This window comes from Canis lupus, chromosome 7 (genome assembly GCF_003254725.2).
Source record: "Canis lupus dingo isolate Sandy chromosome 7, ASM325472v2, whole genome shotgun sequence".
NCBI lineage: Eukaryota > Metazoa > Chordata > Mammalia > Carnivora > Canidae > Canis > Canis lupus.
In genome coordinates, this window is record NC_064249.1 from 72010919 (window position 1) to 72036583 (window position 25665).

A 25665-nucleotide genomic window follows, 5' to 3' on the forward strand; every position below is an offset into this window, starting at 1 on the left:
GAAAACTTCCTAACCTTCCTAACTCATTCTATGAGGCCATTATTACTGTGATACCAAAACCAGACAAGGACAGTACAAGAAAAGTACAAACCAATATTCTTCATGAACATTGATGCAAAAATTTTCAACAAAATACTAGCAAACCAAATTCAGTGGCATATGAAAACAATTGTATAGCTTCACCAACAGGGATTTTATTTTTCTGGAATATAACAACGATCCATCATATGAAAATCAAAGTAATACACCACAAAAAAAGAATGCAGGGGAAAAAATGGGCCATCTCAAATGATGCAGAAAAAGCATTTGACAAAATTCAACACCTTTTTATGATTAAAAAAAATCAACAAATTCTGAATAGAAGGAAACTACTTCAGCATAATAAAAGCCATATGTGAAAAACCTACGGTGAATACCACGCTCAGTGGTGAAAGACTAAAAGCTTTTCCTCTATGATCAGAAGCAAGGCAAAGATGCCTGTTTTCACCAGTTCTATTTAACACAGTACTGGAAGTTCTAACCAGAGCAATTAGGAAAGAAAAATAAAAGTTGTTCAAACTGGAAAGGAAGAAGTAAAATGATCTGTTTGTAGATGACTTTATCTTGTCTGTAGAAATATTAGAATAATCTTAAAATAAAAATACATTAGAATAAATGAATAAATATTAGAATAATATTTTCAAAAAATATTAGAATAAATGAATGCAGCAAATCAGCAAGATACAAATTGAACACACAAATATTGGTTGCATTTCTGTACACAATGAACAATCTGAGAAGGAATTATAAAAACAATTTCATTTACAATAGTATCACAAACAATAAAATACTTAGGAATTTACCAAGGAGATGAAAACGTGTACAATTAAAATTACAAGACATTATTGAGACAAATTAAAGACAGAAATAAATGGAAACACTTCCCATGTTCATGGATTGGAAGATTTAATATTGTTAAAATGTCAATACTATCTGAAGTGATCTACAGCTTCAATTCAATCCTTATCAAAATCCCAATCATATTTTTTTACAGAAATAGGAAAACACATCCTTAAATTAATGTGGAATCTTAATGGACCCTAAATAGCCAAAACAATATTGAAAGACAAAATTGGAAGACTCATCCTCCTGATTTTAAAACTCAGTACAAGGATATAATAATCAAAACACTATAATATTGGCATATGTAGACCGATGAAATAGAAAGAGAGCCCAGAAATAAGCCCTGACATATATAGTCAAATGATATTTGACAAGGTGATAAGACCATTCAGTGGAGAAAGGACAATCTTTTCAACAAATGGTATTGGAAAAACTGGATACCCAAATGCAAAAGAATTAAGTTGGACCCTTACCTAATACCATACAAAATATGTATTCATTCAAAATGGATCAAAGACTTAAAAGTAAGACCCAAAACAACAAAACTCTTAGGGGAAAACATAGGAAAAAAATCTTCATAACACTGGATTTAACAGTGGATTTTTGGATATGAGAGCAAAGATGTGGGTAACAAAAGAAAAAATAGAGGTATTGGACTTTATAAAAATTTTCAAATTTTGTGCATCAAAAGACACTATCAACAGAGTAAAAAAGGCAACCCATAGAATAGGAGAAAATATTTGCAAATCACATATCTGATAAAGGATTAATATCTAGAATATAGAGAACTCCCAAAGTTCAACATCAAAAGACAACCTGATTCAAAAATGGATAAAGAATTTGAATATATCAATCAATTATTAACCAAAGTGAAGAAATACTTAGATAATAATACACTTATACTTGGTGACTTCAATCTAGCTCTTTCTATACTCGATAGGTCTTCTAAGCAAAACATCTCCAAAGAAACGAGAGCTTTAAATGATACACTGGACCAGATGGATTTCACAGATATCTACAGAACTTTACATCCAAACTCAACTGAATACACATTCTTCTCAAGCGCACACGGAACTTTCTCCAGAATAGACCACATATTGGGTCACAAATCGGGTCTGAACCGATACCAAAAGATTGGGATTGTCCCCTGCATATTCTCGGACCATAATGCCTTGAAATTAGAACTAAATCACAACAAGAAGTTTGGAAGGACCTCAAACACATGGAGGTTAAGGACCATCCTGCTAAAAGATAAAAGGGTCAACCAGGAAATTAAGGAAGAATTAAAAAGATTCATGGAAACTAATGAGAATGAAGATACAACCATTCAAAATCTTTGGGATGCAGCAAAAGCAGTCCTAAGGGGGAAATACATCGCAATACAAGCATCCATTCAAAAACTGGAAAGAACTCAAATACAAAAGCTAACCTTACACATAAAGGAGCTAGAGAAAAAACAGCAAATAGATCCTACACCCAAGAGAAGAAGGGAGTTAATAAAGATTCGAGCAGAACTCAACGAAATCGAGACCAGAAGAACTGTGGAACAGATCAACAGAACCAGGAGTTGGTTCTTTGAAAGAATTAATAAGATAGATAAACCATTAGCCAGCCTTATTAAAAAGAAGAGAGAGAAGACTCAAATTAATAAAATCATGAATGAGAAAGGAGAGATCACTACCAACACCAAGGAAATACAAACGATTTTAAAAACATATTATGAACAGCTATACGCCAATAAATTAGGCAATCTAGAAGAAATGGACGCATTCCTGGAAAGCCACAAACTACCAAAACTGGAACAGGAAGAAATAGAAAACCTGAACAGGCCAATAACCAGGGAGGAAATTGAAGCAGTCATCAAAAACCTCCCAAGACACAAGAGTCCAGGGCCAGATGGCTTCCCAGGAGAATTTTATCAAACGTTTAAAGAAGAAATCATACCTATTCTCCTAAAGCTGTTTGGAAAGATAGAAAGAGATGGAGTACTTCCAAATTCGTTCTATGAAGCCAGCATCACCTTAATTCCAAAGCCAGACAAAGACCCCGCCAAAAAGGAGAATTACAGACCAATATCCCTGATGAACATGGATGCAAAAATTCTCAACAAGATACTGGCCAATAGGATCCAACAGTACATTAAGAAAATTATTCACCATGACCAAGTAGGATTTATCCCTGGGACACAAGGCTGGTTCAACACCCGTAAAACAATCAATGTGATTCATCATATCAGCAAGAGAAAAACCAAGAACCATATGATCCTCTCATTGGATGCAGAGAAAGCATTTGACAAAATACAGCATCCATTCCTGATTAAAACTCTTCAGAGTGTAGGGATAGAGGGAACATTCCTCGACATCTTAAAAGCCATCTATGAAAAGCCCACAGCAAATATCATTCTCAATGGGGAAGCACTGGGAGCCTTTCCCCTAAGATCAGGAACAAGACAGGGATGTCCACTCTCACCACTGCTATTCAACATAGTACTGGAAGTCCTAGCCTCAGCAATCAGACAACAAAAAGACATTAAAGGCATTCAAATTGGCAAAGAAGAAGTCAAACTCTCTCTCTTCGCCGATGACATGATACTCTACATAGAAAACCCAAAAGTCTCCACCCCAAGATTGCTAGAACTCATACAGCAATTCGGTAGCGTGGCAGGATACAAAATCAATGCCCAGAAGTCAGTGGCATTTCTATACACTAACAATGAGACTGAAGAAAGAGAAATTAAGGAGTCAATCCCATTTACAATTGCACCCAAAAGCATAAGATACCTAGGAATAAACCTCACCAAAGATGTAAAGGATCTATACCCTCAAAACTATAGAACACTTCTGAAAGAAATTGAGGAAGACACAAAGAGATGGAAAAATATTCCATGCTCATGGATTGGCAGAATTAATATTGTGAAAATGTCAATGTTACCCAGGGCAATATACACGTTTAATGCAATCCCTATCAAAATACCATGGACTTTCTTCAGAGAGTTAGAACAAATTATTTTAAGATTTGTGTGGAATCAGAAAAGACCCCGAATAGCCAGGGGAATTTTAAAAAAGAAAACCATATCTGGGGGCATCACAATGCCAGATTTCAGGTTGTACTACAAAGCTGTGGTCATCAAGACAGTGTGGTACTGGCACAAAAACAGACACATAGATCAGTGGAACAGAATAGAGAATCCAGAAGTGGACCCTGAACTTTATGGGCAACTAATATTCGATAAAGGAGGAAAGACTATCCATTGGAAGAAAGACAGTCTCTTCAATAAATGGTGCTGGGAAAATTGGACATCCACATGCAGAAGAATGAAACTAGACCACTCTCTTTCACCATACACAAAGATAAACTCAAAATGGATGAAAGATCTAAATGTGAGACAAGATTCCATCAAAATCCTAGAGAAGAACACAGGCAACACCCTTTTTGAACTCGGCCATAGTAACTTCTTGCAAGATACATCCACAAAGGCAAAAGAAACAAAAGCAAAAATGAACTATTGGGACTTCATCAAGATAAGAAGCTTTTGTACAGCAAAGGATACAGTCAACAAAACTCAAAGACAACCTACAGAATGGGAGAAGATATTTGCAAATGACATATCAGATAAAGGGCTAGTTTCCAAGATCTATAAAGAACTTATTAAACTCAACACCAAAGAAACAAACAATCCAATCATGAAATGGGCAAAAGACATGAAGAGAAATCTCACAGAGGAAGACATAGACATGGCCAACATGCATATGAGAAAATGCTCTGCATCACTTGCCATCAGGGAAATACAAATCAAAACTACAATGAGATACCACCTCACACCAGTGAGAATGGGGAAAATTAACAAGGCAGGAAACAACAAATGTTGGAGAGGATGCGGAGAAAAGGGAACCCTCTTACACTGTTGGTGGGAATGTGAACTGGTGCAGCCACTCTGGAAAACTGTGTGGAGGTTCCTCAAACAGTTAAAAATATACCTGCCCTACGACCCAGCAATTGCACTGTTGGGGATTTACCCCAAAGATACAAATGCAATGAAACGCCGGGACACCTGCACCCCGATGTTTCTAGCAGCAATGGCCACTATAGCCAAACTGTGGAAGGAGCCTCGGTGTCCAACGAAAGATGAATGGATAAAGAAGATGTGGTTTATGTATACAATGGAATATTACTCAGCTATTAGAAATGACAAATACCCACCATTTGCTTCAACGTGGATGGAACTGGAGGGTATTATGCTGAGTGAAGTAAGTCAGTCGGAGAAGGACAAACATTATATGTTCTCATTCATTTGGGGAATATAAATAATAGTGAAAGGGAAAATAAGGGAAGGGAGAAGAAATGTGTGGGAAATATCAGAAAGGGAGACAGAACGTAAAGACTGCTAACTCTGGGAAACGAACTAGGGGTGGTAGAAGGGGAGGAGGGCGGGGGGTGGGAGTGAATGGGTGACGGGCACTGGGTATTATTCTGTATGTTAGTAAATTGAACACCAATAAAAAAAAAAATAAAATAAAATAAAATAAAAAATAAATAAATAAAAAAAAAAAAAAAAAAAAAAAAAAAAAAAAAAAAGAATTTGAATAGAATTTCTTAAAGGAAGTTATAGGAATGGCCAATAAGCACATAGGAAAGGATACTCAATATCACTAATAATTAGGGAAATGCAAATCAAAACTACAATCAGATTCTCGTTACACCCATTGGGATGGATACTATATTTTATTTTGTTTTTAATTTTTTGGGATGACCTCTATTTTTTTTTAAAGATTTTATTTATTTATTCATGACAGACACACACAGAGAGAGAGAGAGAGAGAGAGAGAGGCAGAGACGCAGGCAGAGGGAGAAGCAGGCTCCATGCAGGGAACCTGACGTGGGACTCGATCGCCGGTCTCCAGGATCATACCCCAGGCTAAAGACGGCATCAAACCGCTGGGCCATTGGGGCTGCCCTGGGATGGCTACTATTAAAAAAAAAAACAAAACAAAACAAACAAACAAAAAAACAAACAAAAAATAAACAAAAAAACAGAAAACAACAAGCATTAGTAAATACATGAAGAAAGTAGAACCCACGTACACTGTTGGTGGGGAATGTAAAAATCATTCAGTTGCTATGGAAACAGAATGGTGATTCCTCAGAAAAAAATAAAAAATAGAATTAATGTATGACTCAACAATTTCACTTCTGGCTATATACCCAAAATAATTGAAAGCAGTCTCAAAGAGATATTTATACATCTATAGTATACAGCATTATTCACAATAGCTAAAACATGGAAGCAAATCTAGTGTCCATTGATAGATGAATGGATAAGCAATATATGGAATAGGTAAGCAATGGAATATTATTTAGCCTTAAAAAGGAAAGAAATTCTGACCCATGCTAAACATGGATGATCCTTGAGAACATTAGATTAAATGAAATAATCCAGTTACAAATACTAAAGAGTAGTCAAAATCTTACAGATAAAAAGTAGAATGGTGATTGCCAGAGTTTGTGGGAAGAGGAAATAGGGAGTTGTTGCCTAATGGGTATACAGTTTCAGTTGTATGAAATGAACAGTTCTGGAGATGAATGATGGTGATGGTTGTACAACAAGGTGAATGTACTTAATACCACTGAACTGTACACTTAAAATAGTTAAGATGGTAAATTTTATGTTATGTGTAATTTACGACACACACACAAAAAATTGAACAAGAGCAGCAATACAGCTCTGTTCCAGGGTGGTCTAGAAGCATATCAATAAAGGTAAGTCCTCTTGTGGGCAGAGTTTCAAGCAGTGTGCCTGGGTGTTCATTTTGGCTGGGAGGAAGACAGCCCAGAAGTATGGCTCTGCATTTATTCAGGATATAAGTGTAAGGCATTTAAGAAGGGCCACAACTGGAAAATTGTTAACAAGAAGGTCTCGGTAAAGAGATACGTGGATAGTCCTATTTGAATGAACACGGAGTATGAAGGTACTTGTGTCCCATATAAATGCTCACCAAAGAATAGTCTCAGGAGAAGAGGATTTTAATAATCAGGTAGACAAGATGACCCATTTTGTAAATGTCAATCATTTTCCTTCCTTCTATTATTGTCTGATGGGTTCATGGATGATCATGACGGCAGAGACCATAGTGAGCCCTCCAAATGGAGGCAGGTTTGATTATATTGGGTTACTTCTTCAAGGGAGGGACAGTGCTTTATTCTCCCTAGAACATACACATGTCTAGCTAAGAATGTGTCTTCCCTGCTAGAATGTTCCCGCTAAAACTCTATCTGTAGGCTTTGAGAAGGCCTTTTGCACGATCATGATATTCCATAGTTTTGATTCTGACAATATCCTGCAATAGGCTAATGCTAACAAAATTCACCAGTTTCAGTCATCTCAACAGCCAGCCTGAATAGTAGAATGGCTTTTTGAAGACCAAGTCACAGCACTAGCTACGTGGCAATACTTTGTAGGGCTGGAGAATATTCTCTAGAATGTGTGTGGTGTTCTCTGAGTCAGCAGCCAGGATGTGTTGATCTTTCTCCCATAGCCATGATTCATGTGTCCAATAATCAAGGGATGGAAATGGGAGTGATTGCTCTCACTATTACCCTTAACAACTTACTAGTGAAATCTTTGCTTCTGACAGGCTGCAGGTTGGAGTTCTGCTGGATCTAAAGATTTTAGTTCCCAAGGAAGGAATACTTTCAACAAAGGACACAGTTTGGGTTCCAGTAAATTGGAATTTAAGACTGCCATGTGACTTCTTGGGGGCTCCATGCCAGCAAACCTACAGGCAAAGGAGGAAGTTACTGTATTAGGTAATGCTGTTGATTCTGACCATCAAGGAGACATTTGCTATTACACAATGCTAGCAATGAGGTTATCTGGAATGCAGGAGATTCTGATGGTGCCTGTTTTAATTCTCATATCTTATAAAGAAAAATTACAACAAACTGACTGTAGACAGGAATGCTCCTGGCACAGAACTTTCAAGAATGAAGGTTTGGATCATCCACCAGGAAGGGAACCACAACCAGCCAATGTGCTTGCTAAAAGTGAAGGGAATATGAAATATAAACACTCTTTTTTCTTTTTTCCTCACTCCAGCTTTTCATTTGTCTAACTCATGATAGGTTAACAGTGGTTAACTTTTTCAGATCTCAATATTTAGGGTACAGGATGGCAGAGGATTGGATGTGACTCAGCAATAAGAAAAATGAACATCACTCAAAGAACCACTGAACTTATGTTGTTTTTTTAAGAGAGAGAATAAGTGTGTATTCAGTTGTGTGAGGGATCATTTTATCATGTTAGGTAGACACATGATCGTCTTATGTCTTTATTTGGAAGTTAAATATGGCTAAAGGGGTGTATATGGATGCCAAGTTGATGACAGATGGATTCTGATTTTTTTTAACACACACACACACCTATGCAATTTCTCTCCACTTATCACACGTAAATATTATTCCTTTGCACACCAGTAGCCTCCACTAGAATATGATATTTCAAGGTCAAAAAGTACACATCCTTTTGCTATCTTCATTGTTAAACAAAAAGTCTGAAAATTAGAAGGTTTATGATAAATGTTTGCTAAATAAATGGACAAATAAAAGGAACAAGGGTGGAATATGAGGCCAGCAATTAGTACTCTGGTCAAGAAAAAGGGAGCCTTGCAGTGGACATTTGTTCACATTTCTAGGATATGAACCCAGGTACATAAAAGAATTCAGAAAGAACACAGAGTGAGATTATGTTATCTGTGGGAATAATGGGGATAAAAATACTTACTACCTGGACTACAGGTAATAAGAATACATCTTAGGGGGAGAGGGTAACAAGGAAGGGCATTATTTTTATAGAAAAAAGCATGTATCTTGAAGAGGGTATTTATTTTTACTTTAAGGAATACCTACATCTACTCAACAGTAGGGGGAGCAAGATGCAGGGAAATCTAAAATTTTAGAACATTAACCATAAAAAGTGTGAAGAAGATACGGAGTCATGTATGGATAAAAGCATGATAAAGTGATTTTTACACAAAACACTGAAAATGGGGTCTTGATATAGTTTAAATGCTGACTTGGTTTAAAATGGTTTGAAATTGCCCACCAGAGCTCTAGCGTGGCAGTGCACAGTTCAAGGGAGATTTGGCCATGATCAATGTAGGTGTTCAAATGAGGATAAAACAGAATAGATTGTTCTTAACCTAAATTAACTGATTCGTTCTTTAGCAGTGGTAAAGTCCCCAATATGTTTTTGCTAATTAGGCCCAATCTTGAACCCTTTATTGTGGTCTATGAAAAACCAAAATTGGAGTGAAAAATACTATTTAAATGAGCTTCCGCAGGCATAATATGACATGAGATAAAATTTGCATCGTTATTGCTGTATTTTGCTTGTTTTGTGAACAAGGATTATATTCTACCTTGAAATTCAAGAAGAAATTCATAGTCTATTTCTATGAAGTCTAAACTAGAGAGAATCCAGTTCACTTCAAGTGCATGACATCACCACAAATGAATGTTTATGGTGTTACCCTTTGAGAAGAGTTCTTTGAACACTCTCCACAGCCAATCTTCCCTTACAAACACCCCCAGCTGGCATCAGAACAAGTGTAAACTATCAAAATTATTTTGACCATATCTGAATTTTCTAATTATAGAGTCTAGAAAAAAAATCCTGTATATTCAAACTGAGCAACGTGGTTGCACAATGAATTATTCCTATTTTAATTTAGGTATGCAAATTGAGTCTGAAATCAATTCCAGTGCATGTACAATTGACATTTGTTTGGTTCACTTCACGTTTATGGTTTTTTTTTCTAGTCTTACGAAGCCCGCTTGGCAAGGCCTGGAGCTCTCAAGCATGTGAGTCTTCGCTTACGCTCCTCCTATTGACAATAGTGGGCATGATGAGAATGTAAACTATTCTATATGAAAATCAAAATAGAATATAACAGGTGACCACAGGATTGTTCACTGAGGCTTATGTATCTACTTTGCTAGTATAAATATGAGCCTGGTCTATAACAGAATGCCGTTGCAAAGAAATAAAGTTAGAGTATTTGTTGATAATTTAAAGTTGCCATCTGTGTCAGAGAACTGAAGCAAGGATTTTCTTACCGTGTGATTTTTCACAGACCTCACCGTAAGGCAGTGAGTTGCAAAGATGACTTTGCTTTATGTTGCTGTAAGTTTACTGATGCATATCATATGTACACACATCTGAGACCTTTTTGGTCTGTAACTTTTGCAACTCAAGATCCCATTTAATGCTTCCTTCCACTTAATGGTATCCTTCCACTTAATGCTTCCATCATCAATCCCAGTTTTCATTTCAACAGCCTGATTCCCAAATTCCAGGCCAAGATCCAGAAATCAATCTCAGGCACTCGTATGAGTTTTAGGACATTACAGTAAAAATGTTCTAGATTTAAGATGTGTTCTCTGGCTCATCTTCTCAACAGTCTCTCCTTCCTGTCTTTAAGATTTTTATGGAGTACCTATGAGTCAAAAAATCCAGTGGCTGGATTATTCATTCTGACACCCAGGTGGTATCTTATTGCTGTCCTTCCATGAACGAAGTAAGCTAAACAACACTGGGATTTCCAGTGAAGTTGTTTTTCCTAACATGCGTAAAGGAAATCAGAGAAGAATGAGGCAAGGCCTGTGACACTTTGAGGACCTCTTCACTTTCAGGGGCTAGAAAAGGCTATACATTCAACCACCAGCTCCAGGGGTTACAATCCACAACAGCCTTTTAGAATTGGAGCTTACAATTTCCTTGCAAATGACTGTGGGAGCATGGCTAAATAATTATACATCTCAACCATTGTGTAAACCAGTTTAATTAACATTTTCCAGGCATGTCACAGTTATACAATCACTAAATAATTTTCTAAAATTATGTTGCATTAGAAATTGCTACACATCAACTTGGATTATTTTTACTCATGGTTCTAATCATGCCTGAAATACGTTTTTTTTTTCTTTTTGTATCATTTTATTTATATTTATTTTGCTAGTATTTGGTACTTCCATTGGAGATGATTCATACTTACAGGCTAGCCAGATGCTCTGTTCAATTTATTTGTAAGTGTAATGTTTAATTGCCATTGACTTTATCAAAGCTGGCATTTTTTAAAGCAGTTATAGCATTATTAAATTTCCTTCTCATCCACTTTGTAATAAAAGAAATCTTGGAACACATTCACTCCCATATCCCAGCTTAGAATACACCGTAAAAATAAAAAAGTTTTTGAGAGTCCAACATTTGTGGGATCTAAGAAATGAGGAGATTGCAAACATGCACTTTCATCGTGGTTTGGCTTTTTGGCAGCACGTTTCTCTCTATTTGAGAAGATATAAAAAATTGAGTGCAATTACTATATTATTAGTAAGGTACTCAAATTACTTTTTGGTCTCCTTTAAGCCCATTGTTATTATTATTACTTCTGCTAATAGTATTATAAATGCATTCTTTTTTTTTTTTTTTCTAAAGTAGTAATCCCAAGCAAGCAAGACTGATAATTCAAGAAATGTTCTCAGGCATGAAACTGAAAGGAAATTAAGGATACAAATGGAAGAAATTGTACAATCAAATGTGCAAGCACTGAGGTAATATTTTGTGCTCCAAACACATTGAGATGTGTGGTTATATAAGCAGAAGGATTAGCAGTTAGGTCACCAAATTAGTCTTTTGAATTTTCTTGCTCTATCAAGAATTCAATTTGCTTCCTGGCATCATTTACTATGCTGTATTAGCCATAGTACTTTATCTATCAGTATTTCCAAATTATAAGCCTCTTACCCATAAATATATCTCTATGAAAGATTTATTTAGTGGCTCTGACAATAAAACCGCAATTGATAATATCTGTTGAACTTTATGTGCAAGGGAAAGCGCTTTTGCAAAATTCTCACTTTTGTGGATTAGAAAAAAGAATAAACACATTATATATTTTTGCCTTCACTGTTTTAAGCACTAAAAAAGAGCCTGGAGGAAACAAATGTGGGGAATTCCAAAAAACAGAAGGATACTATATTTTTGTTTACTTTAATAGAATATTTATATTGAAAAGTAGATTTTTTTGGGGGGGAGCTATCTTTTAGTCAGCAGTTTGGTGAGTAAATGAATTATTAGGCTGCACTCATACAGTGTCGAACCATTATTCTGGCTGAATCTGGTTTCAGTAACCATCCCCAAATTATTGCCTGTTTAGAAATTAGAAAGCATGGTCTTTTTGGTGTATATCTCATACACATTTGCAAAAGGATAACTAGGCCTGAAATAATTTTTATTTTTGCTAAGAACATGGATGTGAGAAAAAATCCAAATGGGATGCTTAATTAACAAGGATAAATTATTTTTGATCTGATATAAATGATTTTGCAAATTGACATAGAAATACATTCAGTTACCATGTCTAAGTTCTGTAAAAATGCCCTGCACTAAGATATCCTCAAGTTTATGCTGTTTCCAACGCTCACAGCACAGGGATCAAGGCAACATTATCCAGCATGCCGGAAACACACAAACATTGCCAAATGGCAGGTTCCCCACTCAGCTTTAGCCCTTTATAACACATCTAGAGAAATGATTTCCAGGACTTGAACATTAAAATTAAATTGTTATTTTAAAGCAGTATATAACTCAGCACAAATCATTCTTGCTCATAAATATAGTTTAGTTCCAATGAGAATATGGAATAAACATCCATGTACTGATACCTCTCAGGAAAGAATTCTTGCTAGTTGAAGTCAGTTACAAATGGGGAATAATTAAATGTCTAATGGTAAAGAATAGACATTTGGAGTATTTTAATGCCCAAATCACTTCCACCTTAATTCCGAATGTTTCTACTACTGATAAAAGGAGATAGATAGACAAATAGATTGGGCTTTTGTTGTTTTTTGTTTTTTCAAAATAAACATGTCCCTCTGAAGTTGTGGGGATTCTAGGGAAAGTCAAGTATAGTTGTCTTACTGAAACATATCTAGCTTGCTGAATTGTGTTGTGTCCATGTAGTTGCTCATGCTGATTCCACTGTTTGACACATCATTCCTACCTTCTTGCACCTCGCTGACATTTTCTTCATTTCTCAAGATTCATCTGCCAGGGTCCACATCATGATACTCGTGACACTTACATTATATTCAAATCATCGGTTATGCGCCTGTGTCAAGAAGATCTGCAAGATCCGGTGATCTGGAATTGTGTCTTAAAGTTTAATCCTTTCCACCCAACAAAGTGCTGCCTGACTTATGATAGGCAGTTAAAAATGTATCTTGAAAGAGAGATAGAACAATTTAACCCAAAATGAAGTATGTATTTTACTGAAAGGGCAACTCACTGCCTCAGACAAAGCTGTTTACTCCTACAAGTGAAAAGAAATTATTTCTTTTCAGTTATGTCTGAAAAACAGAGTAATAAGGCAGTTACCACATAAAACAAAGCAATTGCCAAAGACCTACACTAACGCAAAGAATTTTTTTTTTTTGCCTGCCTTGCTTCAGTTGACCTAATACACCAATTATAACTGATATTTTCATCCTTTGAAAGTATAGACATAAAGATACTCAAATTTCTCAATGTAAGACCAATTTTTTTATATCTTCCCATTTCTTTTCCATTAGCAAACAAAATTAGATGTTTAGCAATTCTTAGAATAAGTGGATTTGTGTCAGTGACACAATGTGGCACTGAATTTCTGAAATATTGAAAACTATACAAATTAATGTCCAACCATGCATTTGCTGAAAAAATATTTTCTAAGGAATAAAAGTGACTGTAATGTTTCATTTTAAGACACTTGTCTACAAACCCATGATCTCCAAACCAAATGACCACATACTCATATGTGAAACAAAAAGCTTTCATTGTGACTTCAATCTTATTTCATGTTTTTTTGTTCTTTTTTCACAGGACTCCTTTTCTTCCACCTCTGGGTCTGCTTCCTATTTTCCTCCCTTGTGATTGACAGTCAACCTTCTTGCCCTTAATGGGGCTCAGTCACAGCGTGGAGTCTGAAGCAAAGGTAAAGCCATGAAGGTTATTGAGACAGGTGCATGCTGCTTCATGATATTGCAGGTGAATTTGCATAAGCTTTTTTAGTCTTTTGACTGGCAACATCACGAGCAGGAAACACTCTGTTCTCTTAGCAATGAATCAGCCGCCCATCCTGTTTGTCATACAGGGCCATAACATAGGCTGGCATTATTGATGGGGTGGGTTGAGAGTCAGTTTAAAGTTGAATAAATATATTTTCAGGTGGTAGAAATCCTAACGTGCCCCCCAGCTCAGGGGTGAAGGCTAAATTCCCAGGAGGGCAGTCATTTATAACTCCGACTGTGTCTCATGACCATATATAGATCCACAGCCCAGTGCTTTTCTGACATCATAAAGAAATAGATGACACACATAATAAGAAACTCACTTGGTTTGGCGAGTGGCAGGCAGTGTTTGACTAAAGTTGTGAATGCAAATGGACCCCTCAATTTGTGATGACTTAATATATAAAAAACAAACAATTTGCACATCCATTTAAAGAGACTTTCTTTTTTGAAGGAAGAAAAAAAAAAGAAACCTCAAAGATGATTTCCCTAAGAAGAGAAACAAGTCTCCAAATGCTTTTCAGAGCTAGTCATTCAAAAACTTAGTCTAAATATTCACCCAGTGATTTTTACCCGAAAAATAAAAAATAAATAGTCTGGATTTATAGAAAACAAACTCCACAAATATCAATCCTACTCTTTATTTGAACGTAAAATGTGTTTTTGTATCTTGACAAAAATGCTATTCTGACCAAATGCACATTCATCAACTTTGTTTGTTCTAATTTTATGTTGTTGGAGGGCTTTTTTTTTTTTTAAGCTCTGTAACTCAAAAAGAAAAATTCAAAACCCCATCTTCAAAAAGAAATCAAAATGACTAAAGAGAAAACCAGTATGGAAAAAAACCTTTTGTCTAGAAATGTAAATAGACCAACAGGCCCCTGCCCCATGTAGGTCTTCACTGGAGCAATCCTCCCAGGTCGCTCCTCTAACAGAAAGGGGCCTGGACTGCAGGGCTAGCCCGGCCTTCCTGATTCAGCCAGCCTCCTGGTCGGAAAGGAATACTCATGAAATAGAGCCATGTAAGCAGTTTGTGGCCACTTTCATAACTATATAATGTTATGACAATGGGACCGTGAGGGCCCATACCTAGCTCTCAGTAGTTCTGTGTTCTACTGGGGACATTGCAGGGGCCGAGCTTCTCATTTCTTGAGGTCCAATTTTTCTTCCTAATATATTTAAACTATATAAAGACTTCTCAATGCAGGGTAAGTTTGTCCCTAACAAGTGAGTAGTATATTTAGCCTACTAATTAATTTTCTGTATTTTGCCTTAAAAATAGCAGCTAACATTGACTGAAGGTTTATTTGTGCCAGGAGTGATTCTAAGTTCTTTGAGGATATTAGTTTATTTAGGCCTCATTTAAATAATTCATTTCATGAGTCAGATGCTCTTTATTCTCTCCACCTAATAGATGTGGAAACTCAGGTAAAGGTTATGTGACACCCCCCCCCCTCATCCAAGTCATGCTTTGTTGCCTCATACTTTAGATTTTTAAACCTGAAATTATTCCATTAATAAAAAGGAAGGTAATACAAAATGATTTTAACAGATTAATTCTATTTTAAGTAAAACTTTTTATGACACTCTCCATGGGCCAAGTCCCAAATGCTCTACACAGATAGTAATTCTTTGAATCTTTGGTCAGGTCCTGAGAGGTAGGGAATATTATTATTCCCATTGGATGGAAAAGGAAATTGAGACACAGAGAGGCTAAGTAGCTTGCCCACTGTCACCCAACTAGTTAGTACAGGGTAGAAATATGGGGCGGTGGGGGAGGATGGATGCATGTGTCAACGGCTGGAATTATTTTAGCTTTCTAGTCCTGCCACTGTTTACCTTTGAACAAATTGTCCCATCTTTCTAATTCTTAGCAACCTCATTTATAAAGGGGGGATAAATTCCACGATCTCTAAAGTCCCTCCTAATAATCCTGATTGATTTGAGCCCAACAATTCCTGCCAAGTCACATGGAGAAAAACCTTGTTCATGCCACCCTGAACACTTAAACACAGATTCCAGCTTTTAAACTGGCTGTGCCTCCTAACACTTCTCTGCAAGTCTCTTAAGTACAGTTTCTGGGAAAGGATTTAGCAGGAAGCTAAGAAGGTAGAAAATATTCTGATGGTCTCCAGAAATGCCAATTTCAGTTCTGCATCTGCCAACAGATCCAGATAATCCTCAGAACTCTGTATAAATCCTGGCTCCTGGGATCCCTGGGTGGCGCAGCAGTTTGGCGCCTGCCTTTGGTCCAGGGCGCGATCCTGGAGACCCGGGATCGAGTCCCACATCGGGCTCCCGGTGCATGGAGCCTGCTTCTCCCTCTGCCTGTGTCTCTGCCTCTCTGCCTCTCTCTCTCTCTCTGTGACTATCATAAATAAATAAAAATTTAAAAAAATAAAAAATTAAAAATAAATCCTGGCTCCTCCATTTAGCAGGTGTGTAACCTGGGCGAGCCCTCCACCATCCTGACCTCAGTATCTTTCTCTGTAAAATGGGGACTATAAGGTTACTTCACTAGAGCTGCCATGAGGGGTAATTGAGGTGATATATACATAAAGCATGTAGGACAGAACTTGGCCCACAGTAAGTAGTGAGTAGAAATCTAGCATTATTGCAGATCTCTGATCCTCTGAAAGGGAAGATTATAAATTACCACCTTCATAATCGCAGAGGATTCTTTCTGAGGTCTGATGAAAGCCTGAGCTCCTCCCAAGGCTTGAAAAACTGAGCTTAGACTTCTTTATCTTCAGGGGAAAACACAAAAAAAGATCTAGTCAAATTGCTAAATGGATAAGATAGATTTGATTTGATACTAAGCTAGTTTACCAAAGTTATTTAATTTCTGAGGATCTGAGTCCACAAGATCAATACAAACTACAAGTGTTTAATCTGTTTTATATAAGTAGGCGATCAGTATTGTTAACTCTAGTCATTTGGTTGGACTGAACTTTCTAAGACAAGGGATAAATATTATTTATAAGGGATAAATATTATTCTCTCCACCTCTCTAGTTAAATTAAGAGGTAGTGGCTTTATAATTTGCTAAATGCCTTACAGTGCATTTTCTGAGGACTGGAAACAGGATTTTAGAGCACTGGCGCCTGTTTTCCCTTTAAAACAACCCACCAAACTCTCTCAGTGTATTACCCATTATACAAGATAATGGAGAAGAGAAACTAGGGAAATTACAAATTGAGGGGGGGGGAAGTATGATAAAACAATAGAGGCCAATGAAATTTAACACTATCTGGAGGTATCATTACACTTGCTTGTTGCTCTTACTAGTGGAAACTCACTTGTCCTATAGAAGAGCCAAATAAGTGAATCCACAGCTTTAGAGTGAGTTGATAAGATTAATTACAGATCCAATCTGGAAATAAATTAGGTCCTTTTAAATGGATTACAGAATGTCACACTAAAATGGTAGTTTGCAAAGTATATTCACTTTGCAAGGTTGTATGTACAAATATGATTATACCCAGGACAAAACAAATACCCTGAAATGAAGTAAAGCTTCTAGAGCTGAAGGCAATCGGAGGGACTATATCATCCACCAGAGACCCAGAGGGATTAAGATTTTTGCCTAAGGTTATGCAGATAGTAAGTGGATATTCCAGATTTTAGCCAGGCTTTCTTGAGCTCAACTTGAAGGAAGGGTTATTCTTCTACAGCGTGCATGCAGACAACTTATTATAACGATAATAATAATAATTACAATAACCATTTACTGAATACGCAGTCTGAGCCAGGTACTCTGCTCCCCTCTGTACGCATAACTCCTTGCCCACCCCCTCATACCTCCATGAGGTATGTCTAGTTATCCCCATTTGATAGAATGAATGACTGAGACTCAGCATTTGTGACTGTTCAAAGCTACACAGCTAGCAAAATGCTGAGAGCTAGGGGCCTAGTCTCACTCCTGAATCTGCTCTCTTTCCACTGCTTCATCCATGGGGACTAACACGACCACATCGTTGACTGGTTTTCCTTTAAAATCAGTATTTGAGCCTCCTACAGTGATAGCCTCATGCCCGAATGGCCAAAAGAAAAGTAATACCACTCTTGAGATTCTCAGCCTTCACATCCAAAGGGAGAGGGCATCAGAAAGGTACATTGTTTACTGTTCTTGAAAAGTAACTAATTGACTTTTAGTAAAACCAAGTGTAAACTACCTACCAAATTATTAAAACATTACCTTTTTAGCCTACGTAGGCCATGGAGTCAAGATCATGAACTTAAAACCAAAACCAAGTAAGTAAAAAAATCCAAGAGGATGAAAAGGGGCCATTAATAAGCCTGGTGCTCTGTAGATTAATACTTTGAGGTAAACTTGGAAGTATTACGGAAAATCACTATTTAATGTTTCATTCTATTTGAAAGAGAAACTCCCAAATGTTCAATACTACCCTATATTTAAAAGTTAAAAATATACTGGAAACGGGTGGAGTCATGATAACGTGGAGCACTGGAGGGAGGATAGCTACAATCATATATAGTGACATAGCAAAATATTTTAGATTTACCAGCTGACCTGTTCGATGCTGCATGTGTGTTAGAAGTATTAGTTCCAAGGCAAAATGAAGCGATATTATGTTTAACTCTTTGTTTGGAAACTTCTTTTATTAAAAAAAGATTTTTAATAACGCTATTTGCAATACAGGAGTGATAATACTCAATAAAGTATTGTGTACTTGGTAGAGTGTACTTAGGGATGTAACAATCCATCTGGATGCTGCCCCTCCCCTTCTCCATTAGATACCCTAGTAGCAAAATGTAAATACCCTTTTAAAAAATAAAGAGGCCTTTGGGCTGTTGGGAGCAGAGTAGGGGCGGGGCAAGGAAAGTGCTCTTCCCTGACACACACACTCTTGCTTCTGGCTTTGACTTCCTTCAGGAAGGTCAGTTCTCAACGAACTCAGACAAACCCTTCTATGCTCCGCAAAAGCACAGGAGAAGGAAAGCTTGTCATTCACAAGCAGCGACGGACAAAACCAGTGGCAGAGGACAGGGTTGGGTTAAAGGGGGTGGGGGCGGGGGGCAGTTGGAGTAAAGTGCAGTCACTCTCAAAAAAATATATATTATTTTGATCCTAAGAAAATTAAGAGAGTTTTATCTAATGAACTAGATTGCTGACCTTTTAATACATTTGGTTTTCATGGAACGTACAATCACCATCGGACATAAAAGACTAGTTTGCTTTTTTAAAAAATAATCATAATTGCTTGGAGTTATCTACAGGAATCTCGTGAACGCAATTCAAGGATAACATTCCGCAGCTCTTTGGGTGTTGGATGATTTCCTCGGGTACGTCCACGAGGAACCAGGGAAAGGTTAAACTCGCCGATTCAAGTGGGCGGTTCCCCAATTCTGGCTCCTTCCCGCGCTCTCGCTGCTCCTCTCCCTAAATGCCAGTGCTTTCCGGGTCTCCGTCCTCTACCGCTACGGCGCGGGAGCGGGAGATCATGAAAAGTTTCTCCTTGTTTGTAAAGTGCCTCTGCGCGGGCGGAGGGGGCTGGGCCGCGGGGCGCCCCCGGCCGGGGCCCCCCCCGGGGCTCCCCCCGGGGCTCTGCGGCGCACCCGGGGCCGCGGCGGCCTCGCAGTCTGCGCTCGGACGGGCCGCCGCTCGCGGGGCCGACTCTGCAGAGGGGCCGGCCTCCCGCGGGCCGGCGGGGCCCTTCTGGCAGCGGGGCGCGCCGGCCGACCCCGACCCCGACCCCGACCCGGACCCCGAGCTCGGCGAGGCCGGCCCGGCGGGGGGCGGGGAGCGGGAGGCAGCTCGCGCCAGAGGGCTCGGGTCCAGCTCCGCGCCGTGCGGGGCGGGGGGCGGCTCGGGGGACGGCGGCGCCCGGTAGTCCGGGAGCCCGCTGGTGCTGCGGCGCCGCACGGCCGCGTACCTGCCGGTCCTGGGCAGGCGGCCGCCCTGCCCCCTGGCGGCGCGCGCTGCCGCCGCCACCGCCACCGCCGCCGCCGCCGCCGCCGCCGCCGCCGCGCCCTCGGGCTCCCCCAGCTCTCCCGGCGCCCAGCGCGTGCCGCCCGGGCCGCCGCGGAGGTCGGTGAGGCTCAGGTCGGGCTCGCCCCGCGGGATCTCCCGAGAGCCACGTTCCCCGGGCGGCCTGTGCCAGCTGCAGCTCGCGCCCTCCCCGCCCGCGTCGGCGTCCCCGTCCGCGTCCCCGTCCGCGTCCCCGTCGCGGTCCCCGTGCAAGGGCAGGAGCGCGAAGGCGCTCAGCGAGGAGTCCACGAGGGAGCTGGCGGTGCTCTGGCGCCCCCAGCTCTCGGGTGGGCTGCAGGGCGCCGGGCTGCCGCCCCTGCTGGCGGGCGCGGCGGCGGTGGCGGCGGCGGCGGCGGCGGCGGCGGCGGCGGCGGCGGCGGCGGCGGCGGCCCGGCGACGGCCGGCCGCGCCCGAGCGCTCGCGGTAGATGCTGTACACCGCCTCCGCCAGGCTCGGGGGCTCCCGCGGGCAGCGCGGGGACGAGGCCAGGTCGGGCGGGGACGCGGCGCCCTTGGCCCCGCCGCCGCCGCCGCCGCCGCCGCCCACCGGGCCCGGGGGGGGCCACGAGCCCCGGGCCAGCACCGCCGCCGCCCCGAAGGCGTCCCCCGCGCAGCCGCCGCCGCCGCCGCCGCCGCCGCCGCCGCCGCCCCCGGGCTTCAGCTCCAGGCCCCGCGACTGCACGTAGCTGAGGAAGCCGTTGAGCGGCGGGGCTCCGGGGGGCGCCGCGGCGGGGGCGGGGGCGGGGGCGGGGGCCGAGGCGGCGGCGGCGGCGGCGGCGGCGGCCAGGTCCTTGGCGCGGAGGCTGTGCACGTCGATGACGGTGGAGTAGAGGTCCCGCAGGTTGATGATCTTGGTCTTCCTGTCCCGGTTCTCGTGGAGCACCGCGTTGGCGCAGATGAAGAGGAAGATGCCGATGCCCATGATGAGGGGCCCGAAGACCTTGAGCTTGTCGGAGTGCAGGTACCCCGAGAAGAGGCGGAAGAAGAGACCCGCAGACGGGGACGAGGCCGCAGGGGCGGCGGACCGCGCGGGCGGCGTGCTTCGGGGCGCGCCCGCCACACTGGAGTTGGCGCCCCCCCGAGCCCCCAGGGGGCTCCTGGACCGGTTTCGGCTGCCACCGCTGCTGCTGCTGCTGTTGGCCACGGTGGGGACGCGGTGGCCGCTGGCGGCGGGCGGCAGCTGCTTAGCCCCGTCCCTGCCGGTCCCGTTGGCCTTGGGCCAGTAGCCCACCACGGCCATGGCTATGCCCACCAGCAGCACGAGGATCCCGCAGAGGGCGATGAGCCCCGAGATGGAGCACAGCTTTAGCTTGCCTTTCACCACCACCACGTCGTTCTTGCGCCTTCTCTTGGCTTTCCGCTTGCGCTTGGGGACCTGGCCTGGGGGGCGGAGGGGATCCTGCTTTCTGGCGGAAATCCTCAGGAGGCCGCCGGTGGCGATCATGGTGAGCCGGGGCCGCGCGGGGCTAGTCTCCGGGGCGGAGGCTTGCGTAGTGGGGGCGCCAGCTGCCCACTAGCTGCTCCGCCACCTCCTCCTGCTGCAAAGCAGAGGAAGACAGTCAGAGGGTAGAGGCTCGGCTGCAGCAACATCCCACGCTCTGCAACCGTCCCGCTCCCAGGTCCCACCACAGGGGTACCCCCCACTCCAGGGCCACCCACTCAGTGGGGTGCCGGATGTAGAGACCAGGGGGTGGGGTGGCTGGATTAGGGCCGAGAAACGCTGTTGCAGTCATTGATAGGAGGTGATAAAACAATCTCAGAGAACGCCTTCTTTTCTTCCCCACCCCCCTCATCCCACACACCCTGTAGGTGATATTCCAGCGTCTCTCGTCTCAAACCCCCCCCTCCCCCCCAACGCTGGCAGCTGAGGAAGTGCTGAAGAAGTGCTGACCATTAGTAGAAACCAAATGTGGGGACTCAGAGCGGTGGTTGAGGACTTCCCTGGCAAAAGCCTCTCCCTTTGTCCTGTGGGAATCAGAAGCTTGCCACGGGAGCTGTACAGGAGGCTCAAGGCTCTCAGCAGAGGAATTTGTTAATGTTTAGCCCAAAGTCACTGAAACAGTCACAAAAGTTATTATTTTATAAAGACAAAGGCAATTTTCATCACTGGATGAAAATTAAAGGTCACATACTGGCAGGCAGACGACTTATTTACTGCAGATAATAAAGAGTTCATTTTGGGGACAACACTAGAACGACGTCACTCTTCTGACAATAAATCCCTCCACAAAGTTGTTTCCCACCGCTTGCTGTTTCTACAGCTACAGGCAAGCAGCCTTTTCCTCATCTCTTTTTTTTTTTTTTTTTTTTGAAACATCTGGACAGCTTCTTGGGGTGGAATATTTAGTTTTAGGTAACTGGTTATGTAACTGAGCTCTTCCTTCTGGCCTCCTCTCCTCCCCCAGAGGAACTCCCTTAAAGGTATCATGTGCTAAATCTCATCAGAGACTTTGAGAAGTCCCTTAGAATCTCTAAGATCTTTTTTTTTTTCTCCTGTGGGAAAATTACAATCTTAAAAAGAAAAAAAAAAAAAACCAACAGCCACTCTCCCATAATAGCTTTCTGACCCCTTTTTAATGTGCCAACAGCACTCTTCAGAATCCTAATATTCAAATAAGTAGGTAATTAACTAGGTATAGCAGTCTACATAATAATGATGATTTGTTGAATGACATCCCCACAAGTGAGAGCTTGTTTTTTCTTCATCTTTCTCTCATGAGGTCATTTTTAGGAAGGTAGGGTGGCAACAATCAATGGACTATCCTATAGGAAGTTTAGTCGTTTATAATACAGCCCGGGTAGGTAAATGCACAGATGTATCTTTGTGGATATCTGTGAGCTTCTAAAAATCTCAATCCTGCTGGATCCCCAGAGTAAAACATTTTCTGTTCCATTGGTTGTGTTCCCTCCTATAACAGAGATGCTAAAATTGAGGCATTGTATGAATTTGAAAGGCTCTGATATCACTCACAAGCCTTTTGGTATTTTATCCTTTATGAAATAATTCATGTTTTAGAATAAATTACCCTTTGAAAATGTGGGATTACTTAGGAAGAATTTTGCTTTTAATTGGTGCCTGGGTAAAGAGCTTTGGCCCTTGATCCCTCCATTATGTCAATCTAGGCAGAATCTTTTCTCCACTGGTGGAAAAGCAAACGGTAATCAGCTCTTTACAATGTTTGCAAACCAATGTCTCCTTGGAACTTGGTTGCAGAGAAGAGAAATACTAGGTAGTTTTGGGAGGGGTTGGTAGAGAGAATACATCTATACGCCTTTAAAATTTTGTTTTAAGTAGAGGCTGCACCAGTAAGTACAGATTGTAAAAAAAAAAAAAAAAGAGTTGCTACTGTTCATCTGTCACCCCCCAAAATAAGCACATTTATTGTGTAGTTGTAACATAGAGACTGCTGTTTTAAGTGATCCCTAGACTACAGCATCTTTAATGCAATAATCTGGAGATCTGCGGTTATTTTGAGGATTTAAGAGCCAGACATTTTAGAAACAAAGCTAGGCTCAGTTGGCAGGGTGGCTCTCCCAGAGGTTAGGGAAGGGCTAGCATTTGGCTGGGCATTGATCAGGTGCAGCAGGAGGCTGAGCATATTTGAGGAGGAGGATACCCACTTGTATTTCTCTTCGATAAGGCAGCTTTGGCTCCGGGTAGCAAGACTGTAAGGAGAATTGGAATGGGTTTCAACAATCGTTTATAGATCTTTAAAATTAGTTTAATAGCTAGTAATTAACTCCCTACTTTATCATTCCTTCAGCTCCGCTGGAGGCTGAACTCCTTCATAATGTATTGCCATCTGACCTGAAATACTGACAGCTGTCAGATGGCCGGGAAGACCCACCTTTGGAGGCTTTTCTTCGTACATAATGAAGGGAGGCAAACTTAGCAGTCGAGGTTGGCTGCCCTCGCAATTTACTGCCTGGTGCTGGTCTTTCCGTGGTTAAGGGATGGAGGATGGGGCGGGGGGGGGGGGGAGCAAAGGAGGGATGTCTAAAAATACAACCGCTTCCAAGAGAGACATTCAAGTTCTCGGCTCATGATGGATTCAGCCCCACTCTGCGTCTGAGGCTCCCCCCGCCTGTGGGCTGGGAGCGCCCCGGCCAGCCCGGGACTCGGTCCAGGTCCTGGCCCCCCGCGAGCCCCCGGCCCTGCTATCTGGTCTGCTTATTTATGTTGGAGTCACATGAGTGCAGCAGCCGGAGTCCGCCTCTGGAGAGAGAGCACAGGCAGGAGCGGAGTGCGGGCGATCCCGAGCTCGCTTCCTGCGGGCAGCGCGGCCGGTGCAGCCCGCCCGGGACTGGGGACGGGGACGGGGACGGGGACGGGGACGGGACGCCCCGCGCAGCGCGGCCGCGCAGACCCGAGCCCCGGGCGCAGGGTGGGCAGGGCGGGCTCGGGGGCCGAGGGCTCACCGAATCGCTCAAAATGGCAGCACCGCGAGCCAGCGGTATCGCTCACTTACCCGGGAAGGCTGGGGCAGCTCGCGGCCGGCGCTCGGGCGCTCGGGCGACACAAAGGAACCATGGAGAAACTTTTCTCAGCCCGGGCCGACGGCGGGGCGCAGGGAGCGCGCCTCGGGGCCTCCGGCCGAACGCGGCTCAGCAGCCCGGCGGGGGCAGGCGGCCGCCCCGGGTGCGCGGGCCCCTCCGCTGCCGAGGCGGGAGCCATTTCCAAGAGTTTCCAAGAAGTGTCAGGTCCTCCGCAGCCCGCATCCTGCCCGGGAGCCGTCCCCGCCGCCGCCGCTCCCCCTGCGCCTCCCCGCGAGCCCAGCCGCGGCGCTCCCGGGCCGCCCCAGCGCCTCTTCTGTGCGGCTGCGGCGCGCCGGGCTCCGCCGGGTGGAGTTGAGCCCGCGGCGGCGGCGGGGACGGCGGGGACGGCGGCGGGGACGGCGGCGGGGACGGCGGGGACGGCGGCGGCGGCGGCGGCTCGGGGCGGCCGGACTCGCGGCGGTTGCTAAGAGACCGGAGCCATGACACAGGGAAATTGCGGCAGGATGGCAGTCGGTACCCGGCCCGACTGGGCGGCTCGGGGCGCCCCCGCCCCCGCCCCCGCCCCGCCCCGCCCCGCCCCCGCCGCCGTCCCCCGCCCCCGCCCCCGCCGCCCCCGCCGCCCGGCCTTCGGGGGAGCCGCCGCGCGAGCACCCGGAGGCGCGGGAGAGGCGGGAGGGGCGCGGGGCGGGGGGCGCGGGGCGCGCGGCCCCTCGGCCTCCCCCGCCCCCGGGCGCCCCGGGACCGCCGCCCGCCGCCCGCCGCCCCGCCCGCCTCGGCCGGGAGCTGTGTTCCTCTCCCTCCAACTACCTGTCTGCGCCCCGGGCGGGGCCGTGCCTCCCGGAGGGTCTCCCGCCGGCGTCCGAGGGGCGCTCGGGGCCCCGGGCCTCGCGCCCTCCTCTGCTCGCCCTGCCCTCCGCTCTCGGGCACGACCCGGCCGGGGCTGCTTCCCCCTCCCGCTCGGGAGTTGGCGGCGGGGACGCACAGCCAGCGCAGTAAGTTGTCCCCCAGCGAACTCGGGCGGGCGGAGCGGAGCCGCCCCCCCCCCCCCCCCCCGGGCTGGGTGCCCCGCGGGCCCGGGCAGATGCCCCCGCGCCCCAGCCGAGCCCGGCGCTGGGACCGGCCCCCTCGGGAGGGACCGCGGGGCTTAGATCGGCGCGGCTCGGCTCGGCTCGGCTCGGCTCGGGGTGCTTCCCG

At 43.8% G+C, this 25665-nt stretch overlaps 1 protein-coding gene and 1 long non-coding RNA gene across 7 annotated transcripts; one reads left to right on the plus strand and one right to left on the minus strand.

Moving 5' to 3' along the window:
• The first annotated feature begins 6056 nt into the window (after positions 1 to 6056).
• LOC112648036 (uncharacterized) lies at positions 6057 to 14455 on the plus strand. Of its 2 annotated transcripts, none has more exons than XR_007412138.1 (4): positions 6057 to 6217; positions 9697 to 9738; positions 11372 to 11487; positions 13796 to 14455. It is a non-coding gene; the product is annotated as an uncharacterized LOC112648036 (long non-coding RNA). The 2 variants fall into 2 exon arrangements; XR_004817177.2 differs by having other exon boundaries at positions 11375 to 11487.
• A 4132-nt stretch (positions 14456 to 18587) lies between these two features.
• Positions 18588 to 24984, minus strand: TMEM200C (transmembrane protein 200C). 5 transcript variants are annotated; one of them, XM_049112898.1, is made up of 4 exons: positions 24444 to 24984; positions 23596 to 23640; positions 21866 to 22027; positions 18588 to 21512 (listed from the first exon to the last, which is right to left on the minus strand). In XM_049112898.1, exon 4 carries the CDS (start codon positions 21416 to 21418, stop codon positions 19388 to 19390), a length of 2031 nt encoding a protein of 676 aa, XP_048968855.1. In that variant the 5' UTR covers positions 21419 to 21512; positions 21866 to 22027; positions 23596 to 23640; positions 24444 to 24984; the 3' UTR covers positions 18588 to 19387. The 5 variants fall into 5 exon arrangements, with proteins under 5 accessions (XP_048968855.1, XP_048968857.1, XP_048968856.1 ...); XM_049112900.1 differs by lacking the exon at positions 24444 to 24984 and adding an exon at positions 23823 to 24277; XM_049112899.1 differs by lacking the exon at positions 21866 to 22027.
• Positions 24985 to 25665: the final 681 nt, after the last annotated feature.